The 27,412-nt window shown below is 38.1% G+C and overlaps 2 protein-coding genes and 1 non-coding gene across 4 annotated transcripts in view; 1 reads left to right on the top strand and 2 right to left on the bottom strand.

Moving 5' to 3' along the window:
• The window catches only part of LOC134749719 (semaphorin-1A), a 427,168-nt gene that overhangs the window by 296,234 nt on the left and 103,522 nt on the right, over window positions 1–27,412 (bottom strand). The gene's annotated exons all lie outside the window — the stretch shown is intronic.
• On the bottom strand, window positions 1,416–1,488 carry Trnaa-agc (transfer RNA alanine (anticodon AGC)). The gene has a single exon. It is a non-coding gene; the product is annotated as a tRNA-Ala (tRNA).
• Window positions 21,906–24,807, top strand: LOC134749720 (uncharacterized). Its single transcript, XM_063684739.1, has 2 exons — window positions 21,906–22,039; window positions 22,417–24,807. The coding sequence occupies exon 2, from the start codon at window positions 23,270–23,272 to the stop codon at window positions 24,656–24,658; it is 1,389 nt and encodes a 462-aa protein (XP_063540809.1). The 5' UTR covers window positions 21,906–22,039; window positions 22,417–23,269; the 3' UTR covers window positions 24,659–24,807.

The following is a 27,412-nucleotide window of genomic DNA, read 5'->3' as shown; positions in this document are numbered from 1 at the left end:
AAGGAAAAGTGGAAACGTGTATTAAATACAAGGACATAAGTAAGTAGTTTCCACTTTCCCAGTATAGTCGGAGTTTATCTTTGTATTGTATTAACCTGCCCATTGTGGGTGGAACACTGCATTGACTTTATTGAATGGCCGCATATCTCAGGCGTGCCCCGACCGACGCCCAGATGACAGATATCCACTCTTTGTTCTGAGTTATGCCTCTAACATCTGCTCCAGTTCCCAGAAACAACTACAACTTGTGAATATTCATAATTTTCACAAAATATTTCTTATTATTTCCATGCCTCAAAGTAGAGTATATCTTTTCACGCGGAAAGAATTCAAAAATAACTTTGTCGAATTTATTGATTCTGTGTTATTATTATTTATTTATAGGGAAGTATTATAGGGAAGTTATTTATAGGGTAAGCTAAGCGAATTTATTAGCCCCTTTGGTGAACGATACGGTACATTGCTTTTGGAAGTCATACACAGTGTCGTGGCGAGCGTGGAAGGGTGTACGTATTCGTATAGTCTAAGATACGATTTCAGATTTCTGCACCTCTCTGCTTTTTTAATTCGTTTTCGTTTTTATATAAATTACGGCATGAGGGACTTGTTATTTTTAACGATTTTGAGAGTTATGACTTTGGCTCGTACTAACAGAAGATTAACATTCACATGACGTATTTTTTTACTATTTTAATATCAATTTATATATATATGCTTATTTTTTGCATCTCACGCATTTTTTTAAACTAATGTAAGTTACGTCGTTTGATATTAAGCACCAAAATCGATCCAATTTTTGCCTAGAAATCTAAGTCACTAGCGTCGAGCGAGCCCAGGCCTAATTTTTCGTATAAACCACGTCTCACCAAAATAACAGATGAGTGCCGAAATATGTAGTCGAAACTTACCCTATGAGGAGGTATAGATGGAGGATGTGTGCTGGGGTGTATAAGACCTGAATATTTCATGTCCCGCCTTGAGACGTCGATACAATATGCGCAGCGAATGATATGTTATCGGGGAATGGAACGGATACGGACAGTCTCGTGAAGCACGTGTTATTTTATACAAATCATGTCGAGGATTGCTTCAATGTTTATTGTCTCTTTGATATTGGCATTTAAAATCATATCTGTAACTTGCAATCGTAGGGGCTATTGGAATAATATTTATTTTTATGAACAGTACTTTAAATTTCATTTACTTAATATACAGGTGTTGTTCCAATATTGCAGATTGCACTATGATATGTTTGAACCGAATTGTGATGACAATAAAATTGAGTCAAATATAATTGAACGTCATGCCTATGCAGATAGGTATTAAATATATAGGCGACTGTAAACATATATGCCATGGGCACCAGATGAGCCAGTTTTCTCCTAAAAATAATAATTAAAAGTGGAAAAATTCACTGTCTTGGGTGGGACTTGAACCCACGACCACTGGATCGCTAGCCCAGTGCTCTACCATCTGAGCTACCAAGACCTTACTCAATTAGCCTAATGCATGAAGTTTATATTTTAACGAAATATGTTTTAATCGGATGTTTGTTACCGTTATATCATGTTACAAATGCATTTCCGTTTTTAAATTACCATTTAGTTACTTAAAATTATAAATAAAAAGTACAAAAATTTGCCCGCGAAAAGCTAGTGAGCGAAACGCTCGAAACGCCACGTGACGTCACGCGTTCGACAGATTAGTGTCATTAGTAGCAAACGTCAGTTGGGCCGCCCAACGTGTGACGTCATTACGCTCTGTCGAATTCGCGCAAAAAATTATGAGCGTTTCAACTCCATCGTTCCAACGATATAAATTATGAATCCAAAAATAAAAATAAATTCATGCATGGAGCGAATAATTAATTAATTAAATTAATTTCCTAAAAAGTACTTGTACCTAATCATAAATCAATGTGTGTACAGGGTACAGGTATTAGGAAGAACATGCACTCATTCAGGCATTTTTAACATACATAAAAAAATACGGTCGAATTGATAACCTCCTCCTTTTTTGAAGTCAGTTAAAAATGCCTGAATGAATGCATGTTTGTCCTAATACCAGTACCCTGTACACACATTGATTTATGATTAGGTACAAGTTCACATATTCGCAGCAAGAGGCAATTACTTGAAATCGTACTAATCAGTAACCAACGCGTAATATGTAAACTGGTCGTTAATATGAGAAACCATTACCGCTCAGCGGATGGAACAGAATCGATAATCGGAATTAATAACATTTCCATTGCTTAACAGTGATTGATCCTATTACCATTCATTCTGTTTAAACTTTTCGCCCTCCACGTTTCAACATCATTTAGCATAAAACGAACGACGATAACGCACAGGTAAACTTTCCAAACATCATGGCTTGGAAAATCCGACGAACAATAGATGAAATAAAGTTAGTTTTTCGAAATGTTGAAATGTAGATATGAGACTGAGAAAGTAATTGTAGCTGCTAGCCAGATATTCTCATTAGTTGTGCCAAAGCAGGCGAGTCCACCATTTGAACTAACTGATGTAACTTGAATTCAAGATCCGTGACAACTGTTCGTATTCAGAGAGCGCATTTATACAGGTTGGCCTGAACTTTCGACTCATCCGTGTTTAATAAACAATTGAAACGACACCCCTGCAGCCCCAAAACTGAAATCGAAAATGCCGTTCTATCTCAGTCTGTCTTAATCTGCATGACAGTGTAATGAATGAGATAGCAGCTCGCAGGTTGTGCTAATGTTGGTTTGGCATGTCGTTAATCATTTATATAGTGCGTGTTTTGCAATTTGTCGACATCAGAGCTGATTTATGGGTGCATTATTGTTGACTATTAATTTTGCCATCCGAGAGCCGGTGCAGCGCTGCACGGGATCCGGTCAGGTTAGAAATGTAGGTGCATTAGAACTCCTCTTATGTTAGGCATTTTTTTACAATTATATGCCAACTTTCCGTTTCCTTTTTCGATAAAAAAAATAACACATTATAACTGATAAGTCTATGATACATAAACTCTGTTTATTTTCATCAAGTACAGAAATATTACACATATGTATTTCCTGATATCTATACGGCTACCACCAGTTTGACGCTGACATATTCGCTAACGTCTGCGTAACTTACTTTCTATGCATCTCGCTCGTACTGGTATATTAGTGCGAGCGAGATTGTATTCAAAGTAAGTTACGCAGACGTTAGCGAATATGTCAGTTTGACACTGATAAGACAGTCGTGGTAAGCAACGGAACGTGGGAGGAACGAACGAAGAACGGATATAGGAAAACGGGTAAATTTTTTTAGTAAGAGTACGCCTCTTTTCCGTGGACATAATAAAATACGGACTGTAAATAGGTATGTCAAAACCTTTTACTTCTCACTAGTTGTATGGTGTTAGTCTTAGAAAAATGTATCCCGCACCAAAAAAAATTCAAGTAAAATGTTGCCAAGACGAAACCATAAGGCTCGCACTGTCAAAAAGATCAGATTTCATGTAGCACAAACTAACTTCACAAACTCAAACCTTAGTCAAAATATGTGGCTTGGCCGTTTCGCTACCTTCACATGGGCGTAAGGTGAAAAATTTATATTTTTTTATTATACAATAGTTCTTATAGTACGCTTCGCTTTGATCGTATTTTGCCCCAGATACAAATCGTGAACTTTTGTCCACAGCAAAGACGCTGATCGAAAATGTATTAAAATTGGAAACATGCATAATTGAGATTCTGTCCTCATTTCTATTGAACGCCACTAACAATAACTAGTCATCATGGTGCGAAATAGCATGTCAAATACTGCTCTTCCGGAATGCATGTCAGAAAGCCATTTCCGAGGCGGGAGCAATTTGTGATGCTTCTGCGATCATCCGGTTTAATTCACTTTCAGTGTTGCTTCTACACAGTGAGGGACATCGGGAACGTGAGCAAAAATGGCAAAATGGGATTACCAATTCATAATGAAACTTAAGATATAGCTTTCTATATTTATAAGCAGCAATAAACATCGGAATATATCCTTTTTTTATCACTTGTCAAAAATAATAGTGGCTTTGAAGTACTTATTATCAAATGTTTCTATACTTTCTATAGAGCCGCAAGTTAGAGCTGATAAGTATGGAAAGTTTATCTATAAAGTCTTAATTTACAGAATAAAGACTATGAGTACAAACATTTAAGTAAAATATTGACTAAAATTAACTACATAAAAGCTTGTATTTTTGTAAGTACCTATTTAATACCTACCTACTAGTTATTACGCTGAAATAATTAGAACTTAGAAGAGGTTATCTCCTGGTTTTGTCACAGAGATGCTAGGTATGTGACTTTAAATGGACAGTTGCGTGCTTAAGTAAAGCAAAGCACTGATGTTTAAAAGCAATTAAAATTTAAAAGTATTTATATAAGTTACGACAGTAAAAGCAGGACAGTTGAGTAATAATTAACATGCATTGTTTGCTGTGGCGGAGTAAATAAATTGGATGAATGTTGCTTTATGTAATCGTAAATAAACTTTCATTTGTTTTGTTATTTATAGCAGTGTGGTGTAAAATGATAATAATACATTTTGTTAAATTTGGTATTAGATACCTAATGTTGAGCTTATGTTATCAGTTACTTCAACAGCAAATCTTTTCAAATTTTATTGATGTCTAATTTCATTTAGTAGCTTTAAAAGGTTTCACTTGCTAAGTCTACATTCAAGCAAGTGCTGAAGTGGCATTCTAACCTTTAAAAACTGATCACTATATGTATAGTGTTCGCATTAAAAGAAAACGCCCTATTCAAGAGTAAACTATTTAAATTTGGATCCCGTTCTGGCGCACGCCGTAACTCAAATTAAATTAAGTACAATTAATTTGCACAGCATATAGCTGTAAGCCTGATCGTATTTATAAACGTACACATAAGTTTTCCCAGGTAGCATCAGATCCGTTTACGAGCATCTGCATCGCGTAATAAATTCATTTATCCCGGCGCATAGTTTAGCGAAACTAAGCTAGTGCAATAAAGATTTCCTGGTAAAACTATTCGGCGTGCCCAACAATTCAGATTAAGGCCGTAGCGCTTTGCCAGAAAGTTACGAAAGCGATTTGGAGAAACAAAAAACTTTTGTTTCAATTTATTCATCTCATCTTCCGGGAACGGAATTTATAATTTGCTTTTTAACTCTTTCGTGATTGTTTTCTTAAAATAACTTTGGCCGGAATCGATTTTGAATTCCAAAATCTCGAGTATGTTAACGAGCTTGATGGTAAGTGGGGGTTTTGGGATTTATTTATTCTAGAAGGAATTCGTCGTAGGCTTGGATATATCTGGAGCGTGGCGCAGTGCCAGCTTTGGCCGTATCTGTAGCCAAACGGCCATAATATTTTCTAGAGCAGCCTCGTATGTTGGTAGCATAGACGACCCCCAAAATACTCTGGATTAGGGTGTTTTTATTTTATTTTATTTGTTTGGAAAACTTACAGCTAGAGTAACAAACAGAGAGTCAATTACTAGTGTGACTAGTGTCACTAATTTTGTTTGTCCCCAAAACAATAACTTTGCATTTCTAGTTTTGGAAAACTCATTGAATTCAAATTTTAAATTTGAACTGGAGCTGTAATAGCTCTGTGCTAGTGGGACATATTTTAATAGCTCTGTGCTAGTAGGGGCATATTTTAAATTAAAAAAAACGTTAGGTATCCGTTTTGCCCCTGCTTAAACAACGCGACTTAGAATCGCTTCTGCATCGGTTGGTATTATACATACATGAAGTATGAAAACGTCATTTAGTCTATAGTCAATAGTCATATAGTCAATTCAGCGACACGACACCCTTATTAAATGTATCATGACTGTTATGCGCACAAAATTTATAAGTCGCACATAGGTCGAAAATGTGGACGCAATTGAAATCAGCATTTGCGAGTAGAAGCACATGGTTACAAAATCCATCTAGTAAGTAAGTGATCTGTGGACAGTGGGCATTAGCTACCGAGCCAGAACACAAGGAGGAATGGAACTTGGTTAGTTTGCTCCTAAAGCTTAGTTAAATAAACTAAATACCATCTAAAGTGAGAAGGGATTCCTTGTCTCTTATTTTTTTGGTAATGATTGTGCAGTTTTAATTATGTCAAAAGGAATGCTTATAGCGATAGAGATTAAACATATTATTCAAATTCCTGTTTTCTTGATTAGTAGCACACAGTTCATATAAAGCTCTCAGTTCCAGAGAACATCATGAAGTCATTAGTAGAAATGATCATGATGATGATTGGCCAGAAATGGCCTGCCACAAACCACCGTATTAATTTTCGCAAGTAACGTGATTTATAAAGCTTTAAAGCATGAATATTTATTAAAATGAAATAATATTAAATCCACAGTAACTTACATAAATACACGGAAAACTCCAGCAATCGGTACCCGGAGGGGGTGTATCCGAATGCAATTGCTGTAAATCGATAGACATACGACACCGCATAATTGAATATTCGTGCTACAAAATCAGCAGGATGTCGTCACATATGTAATGGATTGGAATTATTCTGGAATCGCTCCTGTGGTAAAAATCGGTCTCAACAGGGTGCCAGTGATATATTGCGCTGAATTCATATCACTTCACGCAAAGGTTATCGTAAAAGCGACTTTTTTCTACAGTATCCCAGTTAGCTTCTGCTAAATTTTTGCGATCAGGTTCGATGATATCGCCAGGTGACAATCAAATATTCATCATCATCATATCAGCCCTTTATCGCCCACTGCTGAGCATAGGACTCTCTTCCAGTACGCCACTTGTCTCGGTCCTGAGCTAATCTCATCCAGAAGTGAACCGCAATTTTCCGGATGTCGTCCACCCAACGAGCCAAAACCAAAACTCACTGCATAGTGAACCATGTCAATACCTAAAGGTAAGGTTGATTTTTGTTTAATTTTTTTTTGTAATTAGTGAGTTTTGGTTGTCATCTAACGATATAACAACGATATGTACAAAAAACACGTACATTTATTGAGTTTTCAGCTATGCTAGCGAGATCTACAGCTCACACAGCCACTACTAGTAAATATTTGGAGCGGCATTGTAATAGTAGTTAATGCACTGTAAATGGATGGAAGCCATTTAAGATTATCTCTTTTTACATTAATTAAAGCCATGCACATATACATCACATAGTACTTACATTCGAAAGCCGATCTAAATACTTAACAGTACTATTAGTTCCTTAAAATCGACACCGACAGCAATGTAAACTGGTAAATGAATTTCAATTCGAGAACTACCAAACCCTTGTGATTTATCGACTAGGACCGACATTTCACAAGTTCCAACGGAACTAAATGTATTTTTGCCAAACATGCATTCTGGTACATTACTCAGTCACCGCGGGGGGGGCAAACGGGGTGCAATATTTAATCTAGGAGCGGAAAACTTCTCACTTATCGCAGGGAAATGGATAATCTCGATACGCGTCCGGTTGTCGAGCGCTGTGTCGAAAGAAGCTATTCGATGTTTGCGGTTAGGTTAACATGAAAGTAGGAGGTTTTTACTGTTTTTAGACGATTTATAAACATATTTCACAAGTCCAGGGGACGTGCTCTAATTGTAATAAAAGGTTATGTGTTAGACCTGGATTTGTTATGGATATGATCTATCAGTGTCAAAAGTGAGGTTTCTGGTTTAAGAAAGGTTGGCTGAATACCTATGTCCAGAAAGGTAAGTAAATCCTTAGATAGTACTTTCACAAAAAATTGGCAAACAATATCAAAAATTTCTTTAGGTTACACGTTACATTATTTGTAAGACTGAGCAGATATAATTAAAAATTACAATGTGTAGGCTGCTAAACCTACAATGTTGGTGTAGAATAACTAAGAAAATTAGATTAGTGTACTCGTAACCTTTATTTATTTCGATTTTGAAATATGGCAAATTGTAACAACAGCCTGTATGTACCTATTTAGTCATATATACAAATTACTAAAATTTCCAACAACACGGCGATACTAGATAGATACTTTTTATCAATTCACGTTTATGGGCATTGGCCTAAAATGTCAGAACTTATTAGAGTTACCTTTTAATAATGACATCGGTACGTATCGATTTACCTGTCACTGGTTCGTGAGAAAGGTTAGCGGGTGACAGTTTCAGAGCTTCTGGAAGATAAGATATACATTTCTACCCACGTTAGCTATTTATCTGATATCTACCCATCTATACAGAAATTGTTAACAGATGACCCAGAAACTTTAGCACACTTTTCGTAATAGAGAATTTATCAAACTCCTCACCTTTTTGCGAACGTAGCGCGTAGCGGGCTTATTTTTGCGTCTAAGAGCCTAATAACTTACGCAAGTTGCTGGAAACCTCCATTATATATTACTTTCGCCCATATTCACTTTAATGTCCTCACGGTGCTGGCAATTACCCCCCATTTCGTCGCAAAGGTCTAGTGGATTTAAAACTGTATTAAGTGAAATTATATTGTCATTAGGTTGGGTCGCTCGCTCGTTTGCCATTTCCATGAAAATAAAACTAATAGAGCATTTTACAGCATTCACTGCTTTAACTGAGACTTCATTACGTTTTTGAAACAACGAAAAGTTTTGCCTTCTTTGAAAATCTAAATAATATTGACAAAAAAAAACTGACCAAGTGCGTGTCGGATCACGCAAAATGGAGAGTTCCCTTCCTTATCCGTACCTTATATTACTTAACTGAAAAGTTTCGATTAACGTTTAATAAAAGCTTACGATTTAAAAGAAAAAGAAATCGATAAAATTCCACCTCTCTACGATTAAACAACAGTGAATAAAGTTAGAGAAAATAAGAATAATACATAGAACAAACAGCAAAACAACACAACATGTAACAATTAAAAGTAGGTAACATAATTCCAGACTCTTGAATCGAAATACCGGTAAAGTAAATGAATAAGGTACCTATTTATAAAAAAGCCTCGTTTATGAAACGAACACAGGTAATTTTAATTGGGTAGAATTAATTATTATCATTCCACTTGTAGGTATTAAGCGCTCGGTACCAATAAAATTAATTTGATTACAAAGGTCTACGATAATGGAGCCTCGACTTGAAATTATCTACCTAAGGGAAAATCGCTTTGAAAGCTTATCGCCAGTATAAAATTCAAGTGGGATTCAGTTTATTTTGAGTCAATATTTACGGTTAGTAAATACTTCTGGCGATGGAGTCGTTTCATTCGAGAGCTTTAGAACGGTGGGCTTCGCCTAATAATCTTGAAGTTTCAAGAATTATTTAAGACGTCACTTATTATAATTAAGTGGAGAAACCTACTTTTGATGATAATATTGATAATATTCCCACAATAATAGCAAGCCGGCAAGTCAAGTCGGTATTCAATACCACTACCAGAAGTTATGTGTACTTATCAGTTTTTATTTTTGATTTATATTGATTTACCCAAAGGCCGCCTAGAAGTTTTCTGGGAGAGGTCGTATAGTAATAAACCAGCCAAGTGCAAGTCGGACTCGCGTTCCTAGGGTTCCGTACATTAAACAATTTTTAACAATGTATTTTTTTATGTTAATGTAGAAATGTCTTTAACCTAGTCCTGTAGGGGTCGGATCAAAAACTAAGTAGTCCGACTCACGCTTGACTGCACATTTCAACTGGTTTCCTTGTCATCTATAGGTAAGGAACTATATTGTGTATTTTTTTTTTTCAACTTTAGACCCAGTAGTTTCGGAGATAAAGGGGGGAATCAATTTTTTTAACATGCAGATACGTCTGCGAGTGATACTTCAAATTTTATATATATATATATATATATATATATATTTTTTTTTTTTTTTATTAGCCTATTATGGTGTCCCACTGCTGGGCAAAGGCCTCCCCTCGTTTTCTCCACTCGACCCTGTCATCGCCATTTTCCCACCATTTGGGGTAGAATGCGTCCAAGTCGTCCCGCCATCTCCTTTTTGGTCTGCCTGAACCCCGGCCTGCACCGTCTATGGTGCTCCGTGGGTCCCACTCAGTAACCATTTTGGCCCATCTTTCCGGGTGCATGCGACAGACATGTCCCGCCCAGTCCCACTTAAGCTTAGCGGTCTTGACGCCTACATCTGCAACTCTAGTTCTGGAGCGTAGTTCCGTGTTTCTGATTCGATCAGTTCTACGAACACCTAATATACTACGCTCCATAGCTCGCTGGCAAACCTTGAGTTTCGATTTTAGGGCCTCAGTTAATGACCAAGTTTGTGCACCGTAAGTTAGGATGGGCAGGATGCACATGTCAAGGAGTTTGCGCTTAAGACACAAGGGAAGGTCACCCTTCATTAGCGCTTTCATGGACCAGAAGCTCTTCCAGGCGTTCTCGATACGTCTATCGATTTCGATAGACCGCCTGTTCTCGAAGGATGCTATCTGGCCCAAGTAAACGTACTCGTCGACATATTGTATATCCTGCCCATCTACTACTATGCTATGTTTAGCTTGATTGGTCATCAACTGAGTTTTCGCTCTATTCATTGTAAGTCCAACCTCAAGGCTCGCCGTGCTGAGGTCTTGCAGCATTTGTTGCAGATGTGATGACGTGTGGGAGAAGAGGACTATGTCGTCAGCAAAGCGCAGGTTTGTTAACCTCTTGCCGCCAAATTTTATATTAAAGGAAAAAATTGAAAAAGTTACGCTTCCGGCAGGACTTGAACCCGCAACCTCCGTGCGTTGCTCTTAACCAATTGAGCTACGGAAGCCTACCAGAACCTTGCAAATCTTTCCATTCTTTCCCTTATGTATACACCCCAAACGCTTATGCAAAGGGGGAATGGTCATTTTTTTGTCTATTTTATTCACCAACTTCTAAACTATTTATTTTAAAATTACAAAAAATATATATTTGAGATTCTTAAAATTAGGTCTCACGGGTGATCCTATAAGGGTTCCGTTTTATCCTTTTGAGGTACGGAACCCTAAAAACCGCCTGTTATCAACCTTAGACTTAAAGCGTTGTTACATTTTTTTCCTAATAAAGGTTTATTTGAAGAATTGAGGTTTTTGAGGCTGATTGAGAAAGCCAAAGTCAACAACACAAACCTGCATATGATATTCATCGACCTTGAGAAGGCGTTTGACCATGTACCACGCGACCTTATATGGGAGGCTCTCCGCGCCCAGCTTATCCCAGAGCCGTATATCAATCTTATTATGGACATGTACACAGACGTCTCTACACAGGTGATTTGCCCAGCAGGTGTGAGTGATAGCTTCGAGCTCAAGGTCGGTGTACACCAGGGTTCCACACTTAGTCCACTTCTCTTTAATGTCACGATGGATTACCTCACTCGAAAATGCCAACGGACTGTACCCTGGCACCCTTTATATGCCGATGATGTGGCCTTAATAGCAGAGACTGAGACTGACCTTCAGCACGATTTGAATAGCTGGATAGAAGCGCTAGAAGGACACGGCCTAAAAATAAGTCGTAAAAAGACCGAACATATGTCCTTTCTGTTCGACAAAACGGCTAATAACCCAGAAGATTTCAAATTCTATATAGGAAATGATCGCCTGCCAACTGTTACAAAGTTTAAGTATCTTGGCTCCGTACTCAGCAACGACGGAAAGATTGACAGCGATGTAGTCCATAGAACTCAGACAGGCTGGATGAAATGGCGAGAACTCACAGGCGTCCTATGCGATAGAAAAATACCTCTGAAGGTGAAGGGTCATGTATACAAGACAGCAGTAAGACCAGCGATGCTGTATGGATCCGAGTGCTGGGCTACAAATAAACCCCACCTGAACAAGCTCCACACCACTGAGATGCGCATGTTACGCTGGTCAGCGGGTGTCACCATGATGGACAAAATAAGAAACGTGTATATCCGGGGTAGTTTCAAAGTAGCGCCAATAACAGAAAAGCTGACGGAAAAACGTCTGAGGTGGTACGGTCATGTACAGAGGCGTCCAGTAGACTACATGGTTAAGGTAGCGCTCGATATTCCAACGACGAAGCGAGGAAGTGGAAGACCACCTACCACCTGGCTGACGACGGTTCAGCGAGACCTGAAAGAGCTTAATATAGACGCCGACATTGCACTCAATCGTGCAGAATGGAGGAAAAGAACAGGGAAGGCCGACCCCAAGTAAATGGGAACAAGGCCTAGCAGGATGATGATGAAGAATTGAGGTTTTACGAAAAACTATCCATTATAGTTTGTGTTTTTATTCTATTTCTAGGTTTAACTTTAGTTTTAATTTTTTTATATTATAATTTAGTATATGTTTGTATTATTCCTATGTTAGTGCGTCCCGTACGCATGTGTTGGGTCACTGGACATAATAATCAGAATATGTCTCTCTTTGCCAAAATTAGTAAAGCAAGTCCATTTCATTTGGCAATAGGTACAAGTGTGCACTGTGCACTGTGCACACGCCTCGAATACGAATAACCAACCAATGTGTTATCTTCGCAAAGCGTGACTGATGTGTTTGTGGCGATCTGGCGATGCATCTACATATCAATGAGATTGTTACGTTGGCCACACTGCATTCAAATGGCCTCTGTGACAGATGGCCCACGTATTAAGATCTTAAACCCTGTGGGCTCAATAATGGAAATACAATTTAATTATTACGACAATTACGTTAATACAGTTGACTTCGAAACTGGAAAAGGCAAGTACATATTTTATTTTGTCTCACCGATAGTCTCATCGAGACTATCATTTAAACACACATTTATTTGAGTCATGATTTAAGTGCTTAAAGAGGTGATAGTCAAATGGTTATATCCCAATAAGGTCTAGTCTCCCTCTGGGTCGGAAGGTCAGATGGCAGTCGCATTCGTAAAAACTGGACAATTTTCGGGATTAGTTTCCAAGCGGACCCCAGGCTCCCAAGAGCCGTGGCAAAATGCCGGGATAACGCGAAAGATAATAATAGTCAAATGTATTATTTTTGTGCTTGTATGTAAATTAATGTTGACGTGTAAAAGTGCCCTTGTGGCCTATTTGCTGAATAAATGTTGAAGTTTGAAGGTTATCGGAGAACAATACTCATATTTGCACCATTTGCTACACGACTGACTGTCAGGCAAATTGGATGGACAGGCAGTTGTCATATGAAATTAAGATTACTATTTACGTTTTGTATAGTTAAAGTAAATATTTTTAAAATGCTACTACCTATGTCAGGCGGGCGGGATATCTTCGCAGTGTTTTTCAAGTAATTAGTAGCTTTATCGAATGTAAATGCCTATATTCATACATTAATGACTATACTCCCTAAAATATTACAAAACTACTTAGACCGTAATCAGACATAATTTATCACGAACCGTCCGAGTTAAACATTAGATTCACACTGGTGCAATAAGTTCATGGATAGATCTGTCACTGTCTAACAGATCATATCCATAACAAACACAGATTACATTCATAACCTGTTATTAGAAACGCTTCTTTATTAAAGTAAAATCAATTCGTTCAGACTATTTAACTATCCACAATTCCACATTCCTTCCACAGTGGAACTAATAGGGTTTCAAATAAATCCAGTTCAGTTGCAGTAAAATTTTAATACCCTACTTTCGAGTCGTATTCTAAATAATTCACATTGGCCAGACGGCGCAGTTAAATAACTTTCAAAGAGAATATACCGACGAGTGTTAAGTGAAAATGTGCTATAAACCCAGAGTAATGTTTCTGGCTCAAAAAATATATTCTCGTTTAGAGCAATTCTGGAAAAAAGCCACTTTTCTTAAATGTGAATTTTTCTGTGATTTTCAATTAAATGGTAATAGGAAAAAATGTCGCGATGTTTTATTCGTATTATGTTACCATAATTCCGTATACTTTGTATTGCGGTAACACTAATGAAATGAAATAAAAACCGGCCAAGTGCGAGTCGGACTGGCGCACGAAGGGTTTCGTACCATTACGCAAAAAACAGCAAAAAAAAAACACGTTTGTTATATGGGAGCCCCACTCAAATATTTATTTTATTCTGTTAGTATTTGTTGTTATAGCGGCAACAGAAATACATCTGTGAAAATTTCGTCTGTCTGCTATCACGGTTCATGAGATACAGCCTGGTGACAGACGGACGGCCGGACGGACGGACAGCGGAGTCTTAGTAATAGGGTCCCGTTTTTACCCTTTGTGTACGGAACCCTAAAAAACATATGGAATTTTTTGAAGCATTTTTAATTGCGTTAGAAAGAGCCGGAAGTTCGAGATTTCTGAGTAGTACTAACATATTCATCAGAGAAAAGAAAAGTGGCAGTTTTTATAAAGGATAATATAAAAATAAACGAATTGGCTTAATAATATATCTTTAAAAAAATTGCTCGTATTACTAAGCTCACCCCGTAATATCAGTGTAGTTAGCGTTTAAAAATAAAGCTAGTGCTACACCGTCCGTAGCTAGTGGGCGTACTAACTTTAAAAACTCCTTCGTAGAGTCCATGTGTTGTATGCAGTAACAATAAAATAATTTCAGTGTGTTGCTAATAATAGATTTAAGCCTGACATGAAAACTAATTTTACGGATTATGGATAAGCCATCAACTTAATAATTCTACCGGATAAGTAAACTAAAATAAATGAGTAGGCGTCACTTTGATTCCACGAAGGACTAAGCACATTTAAAAAAGTTTTGAATGTATTCGTCTAAATTAAAGCGTATTCTATTTAAATCTCCAAATTGCATGCAATGCAACATAGTTGATCAAATATTTAAGTGACGTTGTATTTTTAGATGTGCCAATACCTACTATTAATAGAAAAACCACTAATGCAGTAATTCATTCATGTAGGCATTTTGTTCAATATGTACCTAACACCTATTAACCTATTTAGGTACCGTAAACTCAGGTAACTATAGTCCTTAAGTACAACTATGGTTCAGTTATTAACGTTGATTCTTAACCAGCCTTTATGATTTGTACACGTTACATTTATTTTGGAGCTTAGATACACTAATGCTCTTTCTATAATATATACTCAACATAATTTGAAAAATACTTATACATATTTTACTGGAACTTGAATTAGGAGCATAGTTGTAAGTTGTGGACTAAGGTTACCTATTTTACGGTACAACAAACGTACCTACATTACGTCTGCGAAGTTTTGAGGATGTAAAAACAATCATATAGCAAAAATCGATCAAATATATGTAGCTACTATTTCTGATTGATGCACATCACTTTATATTATAATTTATACACATACTAGCGACCCGCCCCGGCTTCGCACAGGTGCAATGCTGATGTATTTATACATATAAACCTTCCTCTTGAATCACTATTTTAAAAAAACGCATCAAAATCCGTTGCGTAGTTTTAAAGATCTAAGCATACATAAGGACAGACAGACAGCAGGAAGCGATTTGTTTTATACTATGTAGTGATTACAAATATAAGATTAGGTAGTTTTGACTAACCGTCAATCGTTTCGGAACACTAAGGGTCGGTTGCACCAACTGTTAGTAATCGTTAAAGAGTTCGCTAAATTTTATTGTATGGATAGTTTCATAGTAAAATGCCGCGGCGCGCCCGGTGACGTTGATCAGTCTGTCAAGTGCGGATGGTGCAACTGGCACTTAGTTTATACCTTACTCTGAATGCACCGTGACTTCATAATTTACCTATCCACTGTAAAGTGACCCAAGAAAACAGCATTAGAGGGTACCTGAAAGCAGAAAATATTTTATTAGACAAGGCAAACATAGTAATAAATTGGATCGTAAAGCAAACTGGCGTCGTCATAATAAACATGGCTAGTTTTATGGCCCCACTGGTTTTGCGACTCCGGGCCTAGTTGCCTGGACGAACTCCCATAGATTCAATACTAGCTTTTGCCCGCGACTTCGTCTACGTGGAATTAGTTATTGATGTACCAAAATTTTAACCAAATCTGCTTTTAAATCCATCCTTTTTTTTTCACCCCCAAATTAGTTCACTCTATAAATTTCTACCCTATTTTTTACACCCTTAAGGGATGATTTCGGGGATTAAATTTTTTCTATATCCTTCCCCACAGCTCAAACTATCTCCATACCATGTTTCATCTAAATGGATTTTAGCGGTTATTGATTCCCCATACAAATTTCCACCCTGCTAGTCTGCAAAGCTGTGATATGATAAAGTTTAAAATGTTTAAATAGACGTGGCACTTAAAATGCGATCCTTTAGTTTGTATTTATTTTAAAGTTTCCTTTTTAGGGTTCCGTACCCAAAGGGTGAAAACGGGACCCTATTACTAAGACTATCTGTCCGTCTATCTATCTGTCACCAGGCTGTATCTCATGAACCGAGATAGCTAGACAGTTGAAATTTTCACAGATGTATTTCTGTTGCCGCTATAACAACAAATACTAAAAAGTACGGAACCCTCGGTGGGCGAGTCCGACTCGCACTTGTCCAGTTTAATGATATAGTTTCAACCGCAACAATATTATATAGCGGAATACAATTTTGAGCATTGAATATATTGATAGTTTTAAGACGAAAACTATGTTTTTATACTATAACTAACCCATTTAGCGAGGGACTATATCCAAAAGGTATCTGTACAACATTAATGTAAACAATTTAATTGTAATTAATTGGCTGAGTGAAGCGTCTCCGTTTCAGCTTGGGTAAAAATGCTTTCGTGTGTCCGGCTGTTCTCCTCCACAGGTCTCATTTCCCAACTGATTCTCGAGAGAGCACGTTCGATAATAGAATTGACAAAAAAACCATAAATGTTTTAAAAATGTCGGAGCCATGGTCACGAATTCTACAGCTACGAGTAGCTGACGGAGCCACTGGTGGAATAATACAATAAAAAATCGTTTTAAGGGTATATTCTCGTCTTACTGGGGTTAGTAAAGATCCTAATATAGATTAGCCTTAATCTCAAACGGCGTAGTTCACTTTGTGCAGCGGGCGCGGCTCACTGGCTGAATTGTAAACAAGTTAATGAGCCAACCGTACGGAAATTCACTGACTTCAACCAATCTACGGCATATTGCGGAGTCTTAGATCTTCACCCTGATACAACATATGGAGAGATGTTATATGATGATATTTATTTGTTAGTAGGTCATTGTTCTAGTCATATTTAAAACTACCTGTTTATTTTTTCTTCGTTGTGTTGTTACAAAAAATAATTAACGGATTCCGATTGTAATACCGAACTGTATTAGGTACTTTTTGCCAGTCATTCCTAGGGAAGATAGTCTTAAGTAAAAAAAATTTAACATACCTATATAAGGCGTGGCTCACTCCGCGATTTCGTTACGTCGCTCGATACAAGTACAGTCGAAGGAAAAATATCGATCCAGACAAATGGCTCAAAAATATGTGAACACGACTTTATTTTCTAAACCCTAAGGTGTAAGAACGTACACATATTTTTGAAACTTTGAGAATGTATATATATTTATGCGCTTGACTGTACATGCGGCCCACATCTATTTCGATGTCTAGCAGTAGTAGTTGCCGCGCACCACTACGGAACGGACGCCTGCTCGCGCTTGCGCTTAATAGACGCGTTTTGTTAGTGAACCTTCTGTACCTAGTACTATTATTTATTCTGTGCATATAGTTAAATATTGTTGGAAATCTAAATCATAATTATTATAATTGCTTGACTCTATTCTACTCATAGGGCCAGTTGCACCAACCACATTTAGCGGATTGGTCAACGTCACTCAGCAGTCTACTATGAAACTTCCCATAGGATAAAATTTAGCGAACGCTTTAACGGTGACAGACGGTTTGGTGCAACCGACCCTTAGTCTTATAGAATCAACGTGTTATTACTTTCCAATGTCAAATGTCAACGTATAAGTCAAGATCTCGTTAGGGTCAATTAAATACGTCTGATACAGCTGACGAACCGTAAGTCGAAATTCTAACAATGTAACTACGTACCTAATAAATGAAGAACTAATAAAATCATAAACATTGAATAAAGATTACTCATTGCAAGCTAACATCCGATTAATTTTGAAGATGTTTATGTTTTATCAATAAACATTACTGACATTCGGGTGTCCTGAACGTCCCAGACAAAGGTGAAATAACTTCACTGGCCTGACAATGTAACTAAAATCTTCAAAGTTATCGCATTCGTTGTACAGGGATATCAAGTATCCATCCGATAATGGTTTAACGAATTCTATCGATTGACAATAATGATGCGACCCAGTTACAGGTCACAGTCAAGGCAGATTCGTGTTTAGTTGGTGTTTTCGTTATTCCTTACCTTTGACAAATAAACAAGAAGGGAATATATACTACTCGTACGTGAGGTTCTTCACGTGAACCCTGAATTCTACGAAATGTTATTCTCAACTTACATATGTATGTAACGTTAAGTACGCATGGGTAATATTTCATCAGAAATAATATTGAATACAATGCCAAAAAGCTTATGATTATTTTTGGATAACATTTACCTAGAATGTTGTTTATCTTGCAAACTGTAAATATTCCAAGAAATTTGATTTCAGCCCTAATTTGGTTGTATTTGGCAGTATAAACACCGGAAAAATAAATACAGTCTAAAGCGAAAGGATTTCGTAGAATGGTTTATATTGGGTAATTAAATGACGTTAATCCATTGGTAAATAAACATCACAACTAGTGAAACCTACCATAATTTTTATATTAATTGTCACTATATAATTTCGGTTTGTGAAATGCTGGTGGCCTAGCGGTAAGAGCGTGCGACTTTCAATTAGAAGGTCGTGGGTTCAAACCCCGGCTCGTACCAATTGAGTTTTTCGGAACTTATGTACGAAATATCATTTGATATTTACCAGTCGCTTTTCGGTGAAGGAAAACATCGTGAGAAAATCGGACTAAGCCCAATAAGGCTTAGTTTCCCCTCCGGGTTGGAAGGTCAAATGGCAGTCGCTTTCGTAAAAACTAGTGCCTACGTCAATTCTCGGGATAAGTTGTCAAGCGGACCTCAGGCATGAGCCGTGGCAAAATGCCGAGAAAACGCGAGGAAGAAGAAGATATAGTTTCGGTTTGTGTCTTCGAATTTAATATGACGAATTGATGACCGAATACATGTTATCATTAGGCGTACAGACAGAATTATTCCTATGTAAAACAATAGCTACTTACCTACCTAGCACACAAGTTTCCATCTACCCAGATTAAACGAAAAGCCGAACCGCAATCAACTAAAGCCTCTCGCACCTCAAAAGTCTCTTAACCAGCTAACTTGATCCCATGATTTTCTTAGTAGGTGCCATGTACCATTAAGTAGGGCTTGGGACAGCAACTAATTGCCGGCCGCCCGGGGCAGTCGACATGGCAAACGGTATAGAAATCACTAAGCCGTGGTAAAAGGGACTGGCCATAAACATTAAACAAGTTCAATTAGCGATAACTAAAAATAACGAAGAGTAGTTGTACCTAAACGTTATTTACTATTTATGCATACCTACCTACATAATGCCCATAGAAAATGAAAATAGTTATTCATTCGCGTTGAAACGGGATTTTAATACTAGGGGCGGCTAACTTTTAATATCTATTATTAGTTTCTTTTTTATTTATTTTTAATGTTATTAATCGCAGCGCTTCTCCCTCGCATCAAATATATAAATACTAACTACGAAGAGAAGCACGGTCAAGTGATGTCAAAGTGATATAACATTGACCTCAATTTGTTAAATTTATTTTAATAGAAAATACTTACTTTAAATATATGTCGCAGGCAAAGCGTAAGAATCCGCCGTTTGTAAAATTGCCGAAGACAAATTGTAAAAAGACGGCGCTTTGTAAAATACCTTATGACATTAACAGCGCCGTTTAGAACTTGCCGCGGCATTTTGGTCGAATTAGTTCTTTAATTTACCGCGCGTGGCGCTGCTTATCAAAACTATGAAAATGGCTGTTGTGTCCATCGAATCTGGAGTTCGTCGGACTTATTACGGGCGCGTGGGTCGGAGGAGGCTTTTGGATCTGGGTAGCTCCGGCACTGCGGAAGAGCAGCTCTTCCGCCCTGCTCTCACTCCGCGCCTCCGATTTCGTACTTGCTCTCTATGGGTAGGACAGACAAGACCACGTGGATAGTGGGGTGCTCTGATTCAGTTTTGGGTACCTTGAGATTATAGTGGCCGTGAGGATGGTGGTATGGTATAAAAGTTAATATAAATTGATAAAAAAGCAAACCATGGTCACCCTCAGACAACCATCACGTTTACGTTGACACCTATTGAGCGCACTAACAATTTGCCTTCAGCAATTTGCAAACGTGAAAACGTTTGTAAAATGACGACGCCGTTTGTAAAATGCCGAATCTTACAATTTGCCTGCAACATATGTAAACAAATAAAACATACATTTGTAAATTAATTCAAATAGCCTCTGGGCATTGGAAGTTCAGTGTTTAGAAAATAACTAAGTATAGAATATAGTTATTTATGTACACTAGATTGAAAATACCGTTGAACTGAAATAATTCTCTTCAAATATAATAAATACTTTTGAAACAAAAGGAAAAATTTATAAAATACATAATCCTTATTAACAAGGCAACATTTTGATACAAACAAGTGCGGTAGATTACTTTGTACAAAGTTCGTCGTACCGTCCGCGGTCGGCGGAGTACGTACACTACGTACAGGTGTAATTTGGCCTATTGAGTCCCGACCAACTTGCCCCGCCAATCTATTCAACTCTATGCGTTATTAGCTGAACCATTTAAACTCTCGAATCTGAATATATTAATAACAGTTTATTTGACCTACGGGTCCTGCCAACCTAACTCATTTAGGAGTTTCTCTTAGAACATACTTCGATTTTAATAACAAATCTTCCGTGAGACGCAGACATATTAAACATATTAATAACGGGTCACTCGTGTATTCCTCCTCGAATTCGTATTCGGTCCTCGGTACGGAGTGAAACATATCGAGCGTTTTCGACTTTAAATACGTGAGTGGCCCGTTATTAATATGTTTAATACATACTTCGATTTTTGTTTGTATAGATCAAATTCATTATACGCAGGACATGCAAACCAACCAGGTAATATAGTTACTTATACATGTAGGTACCTAAGTGCATCCTTATCTTAAGTTTTTTTTATCTAAGCAGAGCAGAATATCGTTACCATAATAAGTATAAACGAATACGAATAACATACAACTTCAGCTTAGGTATGTACGTTCAAAGATTAGACAAAATCGTGCAAATGATTACAAAAAATCATACAGCATTCTAGCAGTAGCATTATCTGAGTGAAGTTCTAATCCATTCCTCAAATATTTCGCTCCAACAATTCGCCTCTTCATATATATGTACCTAGTATATCTTCAGTGTGAAATTTCACACAAACCAGGCATAAAAATGGCCGCATTACGATATCGGGTATCAACTTGATTACAGCATTGTCTACAATTTATTGGGCTATTACTGGCACACACGACCATTAGGCCATTAGCTTTTACATGCTAATCTGTTATTGATAGAGGGCAGCTTGTGTTAATTACTGCCCTTGAGATATAATGACTCATGTGTGAATTATTATATGCGTTCGTGTGGGAGTTAATCATGTCACTAATACTCAATAATAGGTTACAAACGGTGTATTCTCGAGTCGAGATTGTAACGTAATACGTTACATGTTTCATAAAAATAGACCTTAAGAACTACTACTTACCTAATTAAAAATATATTTACAATTGTTAACTATATTACACACTAAAATATACAACATTACTGTCTTAAAACTGTGTATTCAGGAATATAAAATCATCATCACGCTGATTATTTCAAATATGTCGCGCCATAGTTATAACATTCATTCACAATAGTGTTCACATTCGCGAGTGCTTGAATGAATGCACTTATCGGTGCGCTGTGTCATGTCATCGCGCGCACCCGCTCGCTCGTTCATTCTATCATTGAAGTTGAGTGGAACGCACGTCGCTCATTATCGATCTCTGTTACGGTTCGAAATAACGAATCCGTTATCGAATTTTGACTTCGTCCCTACGCGTCCCTCAACGATTATAAAATCACTGTGGTGTTTAATTATGTTTTAAAGTGTACCCCGAATTGGGTAAGTGGATACATTTTATATGTTAGTTGCTTAGGATGTTTTAGTGTTATTTTATTGCTTTGGAATTTTAACTTACATATTGTAATTACAACCATTTCATAGTAATTGTCATTTAACTAAAGATAAATCACTTCCTCACTATAGTTCTATTCATAGTCGTCATGACCTTTTGTCAACTGACCCTCCATTTTGTATTAAAAATAATAGTTGCATTTAAATTCCTTATTTCGTTAATTTACTTCGCCTTTTTGTAATCTCCGTATCTGAATTGTGAACTTCCACGGCAACACAACTACTATAGTGCTTTCCTTCTTGCCGCTGGTGTTCACAAAGGCTTATGGACCGTTTCTAACGCATTGTATGATGGCGCGTTCCAGGGTCCAAAGTCTAGAGTGACTTTTATTGGCTGCCTGCTTGCCGCCCGCTTGCCGTTCTGCTTCTGGCCCTTTCCCCGACTCAGCGCCACACAGTTACGAGCTGCGCTGAACTCAGCGCCGACCCGAAAGACCTGCGCCTACCACCTCGGCACCGTCAGGGGAGTACTTTGGCCGCAAACGACTAGCGGAATCCGATCTCGACAAGTATTAGCGCGAACCACGACATTTTACCCGCTTTTGACCATCTGAGCTAGTTGTGGTAATAAATATTTTTATTGAACGTTCTTCTGCCTACTCATTTCAAATTTCCCATTCCTATCGGGACAATTAGTAGGTCAGAACAATCCTAGACGCGACACTGGCGCCCTTACACGTGGTTAATACTTATCGGATTCCGTTTTTCTTCGTGCCTTGTAGTTAGTGTATGTTTGTGGTTCTTTTATTGTGAAACGTTTTTTTATTTTGCCTTCTTTTTCTTCTTGGGTTTTTTCCTGCTACTGAGGTGTACAAAGTTTCAGTATTTTATATTCTGGATTTAATTTTTTTTTTAAATTTGTGTAAAACCTATTTTTTTTTATTCAATATTAATTGGTTACGAATACCGAAATTGTTTTGTACTTACCACCTTTTGTGAATCATTTTACTGACGTATCAACCAGTACACATTAGTAGCATTGCTTTTTTTTCTCCTAACAGTTTTATTTTTATTTTTACTTATTTCAATTTAAAAAAAAAAACAAACGTTCATCATCATCATTTTAATTGTAACAGAGCGGAGAACTAGAGTTGATTATAGTTTTAAGTAGTTGCTTTTGCTTTGTACCACTTACCCAAAATATTTATTTGGTTCATCATGCTGTCCGTGAAGTACTTATCTCTTCAAAAGCCAGAGCTGGAGTATGAAGTGCGTATTAGAGGCGTCACTCCGGCCTCATCCGTTGAGGAACTACGCAAACAAATTGTCAAACTTTCAAAGGACTTTCCTTCAGAGCATATTTTAGAGTCTCCACTCGAAGCTTCACAAGACCTTAATGGCTGCTTGGAAGTTCTCACTAAAATTCAGTCAAATTTAGATAGTGCTGATCCCACTATTCCTGTGCTAATGAGAACACAAAACATGCTGAACCATTTATATAACCGTATTGCGAGGATAACGCGTAGTGATGACGTTAAAAAAGAATACGATGAAGTCGTTAAAGAATTTGACCTTCTTACGAAAAAGTTTAAGACCCTTCAGGCAAATAAACCTTTTTCAAGCACTGCCGGCGCGGGTTCCGCCAGCTCCTTTGGATCTGGACCTGCGGTCCCCGAGCTCCAGAACGTGATCTCGGTGACATGCGACCGTACCTCAGCCGATCTTGCGAAATTAAAATTTAACGGCACAACTTGCGTGCGCTCTTTTATTCAGCGTGTTGATGAGTTTATAAAAGCCCGAAATATTCCTGCTAGTAAGATTTTAAATTACTGTACTGAAATTTTCCAAGACAATGCCTTGCATTGGTATCGGTCTGTAAGAGACAAGGTAGATTCTTGGTCCGAATTAGCAGCCCTATTGAGGAAGGACTTTGACCAGTCAGATTATGACTACAGACTGGACACGGAGATTCGTGGTCGTACTCAGGGAGAACGCGAGAGCATCACTATTTATCTCTCTATCATGGATGGTATGTTCTCGCGTTTGTCCAATCCTCCTTCAGAGGCAGAGAAGTTAAGAATCCTTCTTCACAATATTAGGCCTTGTTACGCAAGTACACTAGCAGCATCATCTACCGAAATCAGTACAATAGATTCCTTACGCTCATTGTGTCGCAATTACGAGACTTATCATTCTCGACACTCACAGTTTCAGGAGCCACCAAGAGTGACTTCTGACACTGTTGCACCCGAATTTGCGTACTCTAGGGAATCAAATAAAAGTACAAATAAATTTAACAACAACACATATAATAAGCAAAACTATGCATTTAACAATAATTATAATAAAGGGCAATATTCTAAGAACACCAATTATAACCAAAATCAAAATAAGGCACAACAACAAAATTATGTACATTCCGTGTCCAATACAGCTCAAAACAATAAACAACAACCGTATTGCCCAAGGTGTCGTAGCAATACTCATCATATTCGGCAATGTCAGGCTAGTAGGGATGTGATTTGTTTTAAATGTGGCATGAAAGATGTCAAGACTCCCGATTGTCCGGTTTGTAATAAAAATAAGAACAAAGGTACAAAAAACTAGGTGAGCGGAATTGTAGTCATTTTGATAAGCAAGATTGGGACTCTTGGCTATCGTTCATCAAAACATTTTCTACGTCTTATCGAATATCTACAATTCTGCAGAATAAGCCTCTCTTTGATACTAGGCCTTATGTAAATATTAAAATTAACGACATGCTATGCTAGACTCTGGTGCTGCAGTAACTATAATCGGTAACAATGCCCACCTCGATTTAATAGACTGCACCTTGCAACAGGGTGTCTGCTCTTCTTTAACAGCAGCTGGCAATCACCCTCTAAACTGTATCGGGCACATGAATTTACCCATCACTTTTGAAGGCCAGTTCCATGTAATAACAGCTCATGTGGTCCCTGAAGACCCTACGAACATTATATTGGGAGTTGACTTTTGGCGTGCGTTTCATATTTGTCCCAAATATGTAGGAAGTATAAAATTATCGAAGGGCCCTCTTGACAAGGTAAACGTGACCAATGAATCTTTTATTAACTCTTACGAAAACTTAGTCGAATCGCAAAAGTCAATTGCTGATAATGTTATAGCTCAATTCAAATCCATATCTATGGAAGAGAAAGGTTTAGGTAGGACTAACCTAATCACACACAAAATAGATACAGGTGACGCTCAACCTATTAGGCAACGTTATTACAGGATGTCGCCTGAAAAACAGCGCATACTAGTAGAGCAAGTGGACGAAATGCTTACTCTTGACGTTGTCGAACAATGTGAGAGCGCGTGGTCCTCTCCGGTACTTATAGTGACTAAGAAGAATGGACAGCCCAGGTTCTGTCTCGACAGTAGAAAGCTCAACGCTGTGACTAAACGTGACGCGTACAATTTGCCATACGTTTCGGAAATTCTTGATAATCTCCGAGACGCAAAGTACCTGTCCAGCGTTGACCTTTCTAAGGCGTTCTGGCAGATCCCCATAGAACCTTCGGATCGCGATAAGACTGCTTTTTATGTACCAGGGCGTGGAACACTAAGGTTTAAAACCACCGCTTTTGGTCTCACTAATGCGCCTGCGACTCAACAGCGTCTAGTAGATTTGTTGTTTGGCGACATGGAACTTAAAACTTTCGCGTACTTAGACGATATTATCATTATTAGCTCTTCCTTTGAAGAACACGTATCTCGCCTTTTGCGCGTTTTAAACAAGCTCAAGTCAGCCAACTTAACAGTAAATTTTGAAAAATGTCAATTCTTTCGTAGCGAATTAAAATATTTAGGCTATGTTGTCGATTCTCGTGGTTTGCGTACGGACCCAAATAAGGTAGATGCCATTTTAAATTTCCCTGCTCCGAAAAGCAAAACGGAACTGAAACGCTTTCTCGGTACAGCAACGTGGTACCGACGTTTCGTTCCAAACTTCAGCACGGTAGCCGGGCCGCTCAATAGTTTGACTTCGAATGGCAAGAAAGCACCGCCGTTCAAGTGGACGCCCGAAGCCGACGCGGCTTTTAATGCTTTGAAGGAATCTTTAGTTTCTGCGCCAGTCCTCGCTTGCCCGGACTATTCTAAGCCCTTCGAGGTACACGTTGACGCTAGTAACTATGGTCTTGGCGGCATGCTGACACAGACTATAGATGGAAAGGAACACCCTGTAGCCTACATGAGCCGAGCTCTCACCGGTGCGGAGAAAAACTACAGCATCACTGAGAGGGAAACACTCAGTGCAATTGTAGCGCTCGAGCACTGGCGCTGTTACTTAGAGAATGGTCAAAAGTTCACGCTATATACAGACCATTCTGCGTTGAAATGGTTTCTTTCCTTGGAAAATCCAACTGGCAGACTTGCACGCTGGGGAGTCCGTCTAAGTTCATTCAACTTCGAAATTAAGCATCGTCGTGGCGTTGACAACGTGATCCCAGATGCTCTGTCACGTGCTGTCCCCATTTCTGCCATCTCCCTTGCAAATACGATAGCCAATACTAAGGATGAATGGTTCATTAAAATGTATAACGGATGTCTTAACAGTCCAAATAATTTTCCAAATTTTTTAATAAAAAATAATTCTTTATACAGACTCTCTAAAAACATATCACAACTCACCTCAGAGTTCGCTTGGAAGGAGGTTGTTCCCAGTGAATTCCGTGACAACATCATATCCGAAAACCACTCTGAACCGACTGCTGGACATCTCGGCATATTCAAAACGTACAAGCGTCTGGCATTGTCATATTACTGGCCCGGGATGCATCAGGACGTCGTTCAATTTGTTAACTCTTGTACCGTTTGCCTAGCATATAAGTCACAAAATCACACTACGTTGGGAGAAATGGGACGCCCCAAGCAGTGTAGTCGCCCCCATCAAATGATCTCGATTGATTTTGTAGGACCACTTCCAGTTTCTCGAAAACAGAATAGTTATATACTTGTCGTGACTTGCTGTTTCACAAAATATTGTACCATATTCCCTCTTCGTCGCGCTACTGCCGACGCAGTTGTTAAAGCCTTAGAAGACTCAATTTTTCTGGTACACGGTATACCACAAACAATTTTTTTAGACAACGGAAGTCAATTTGTTAGCTCAGTCACAGACGCGTTATTTAAGAAATACAAGGTGCCTAATGTGTATTACACACCAAAGTACTGTCCCCAAATAAATTTAGTGGAACGTTTCAACAAGACTATTGTCACTTGTCTGTCCACGTTTGTAGGTAACGACCATAGATCCTGGGACACTTTTATCCCAAAGATTCAATTTGCGATGAACAACTCCGTAAATGAAGTGACTAATTACTCTCCGTCTTTCTT

Source organism: Cydia strobilella, chromosome 18, assembly GCF_947568885.1.
Source record: "Cydia strobilella chromosome 18, ilCydStro3.1, whole genome shotgun sequence".
Classification (NCBI taxonomy): domain Eukaryota; kingdom Metazoa; phylum Arthropoda; class Insecta; order Lepidoptera; family Tortricidae; genus Cydia; species Cydia strobilella.
This window is presented reverse-complemented; position numbering and strand designations above follow the sequence as displayed.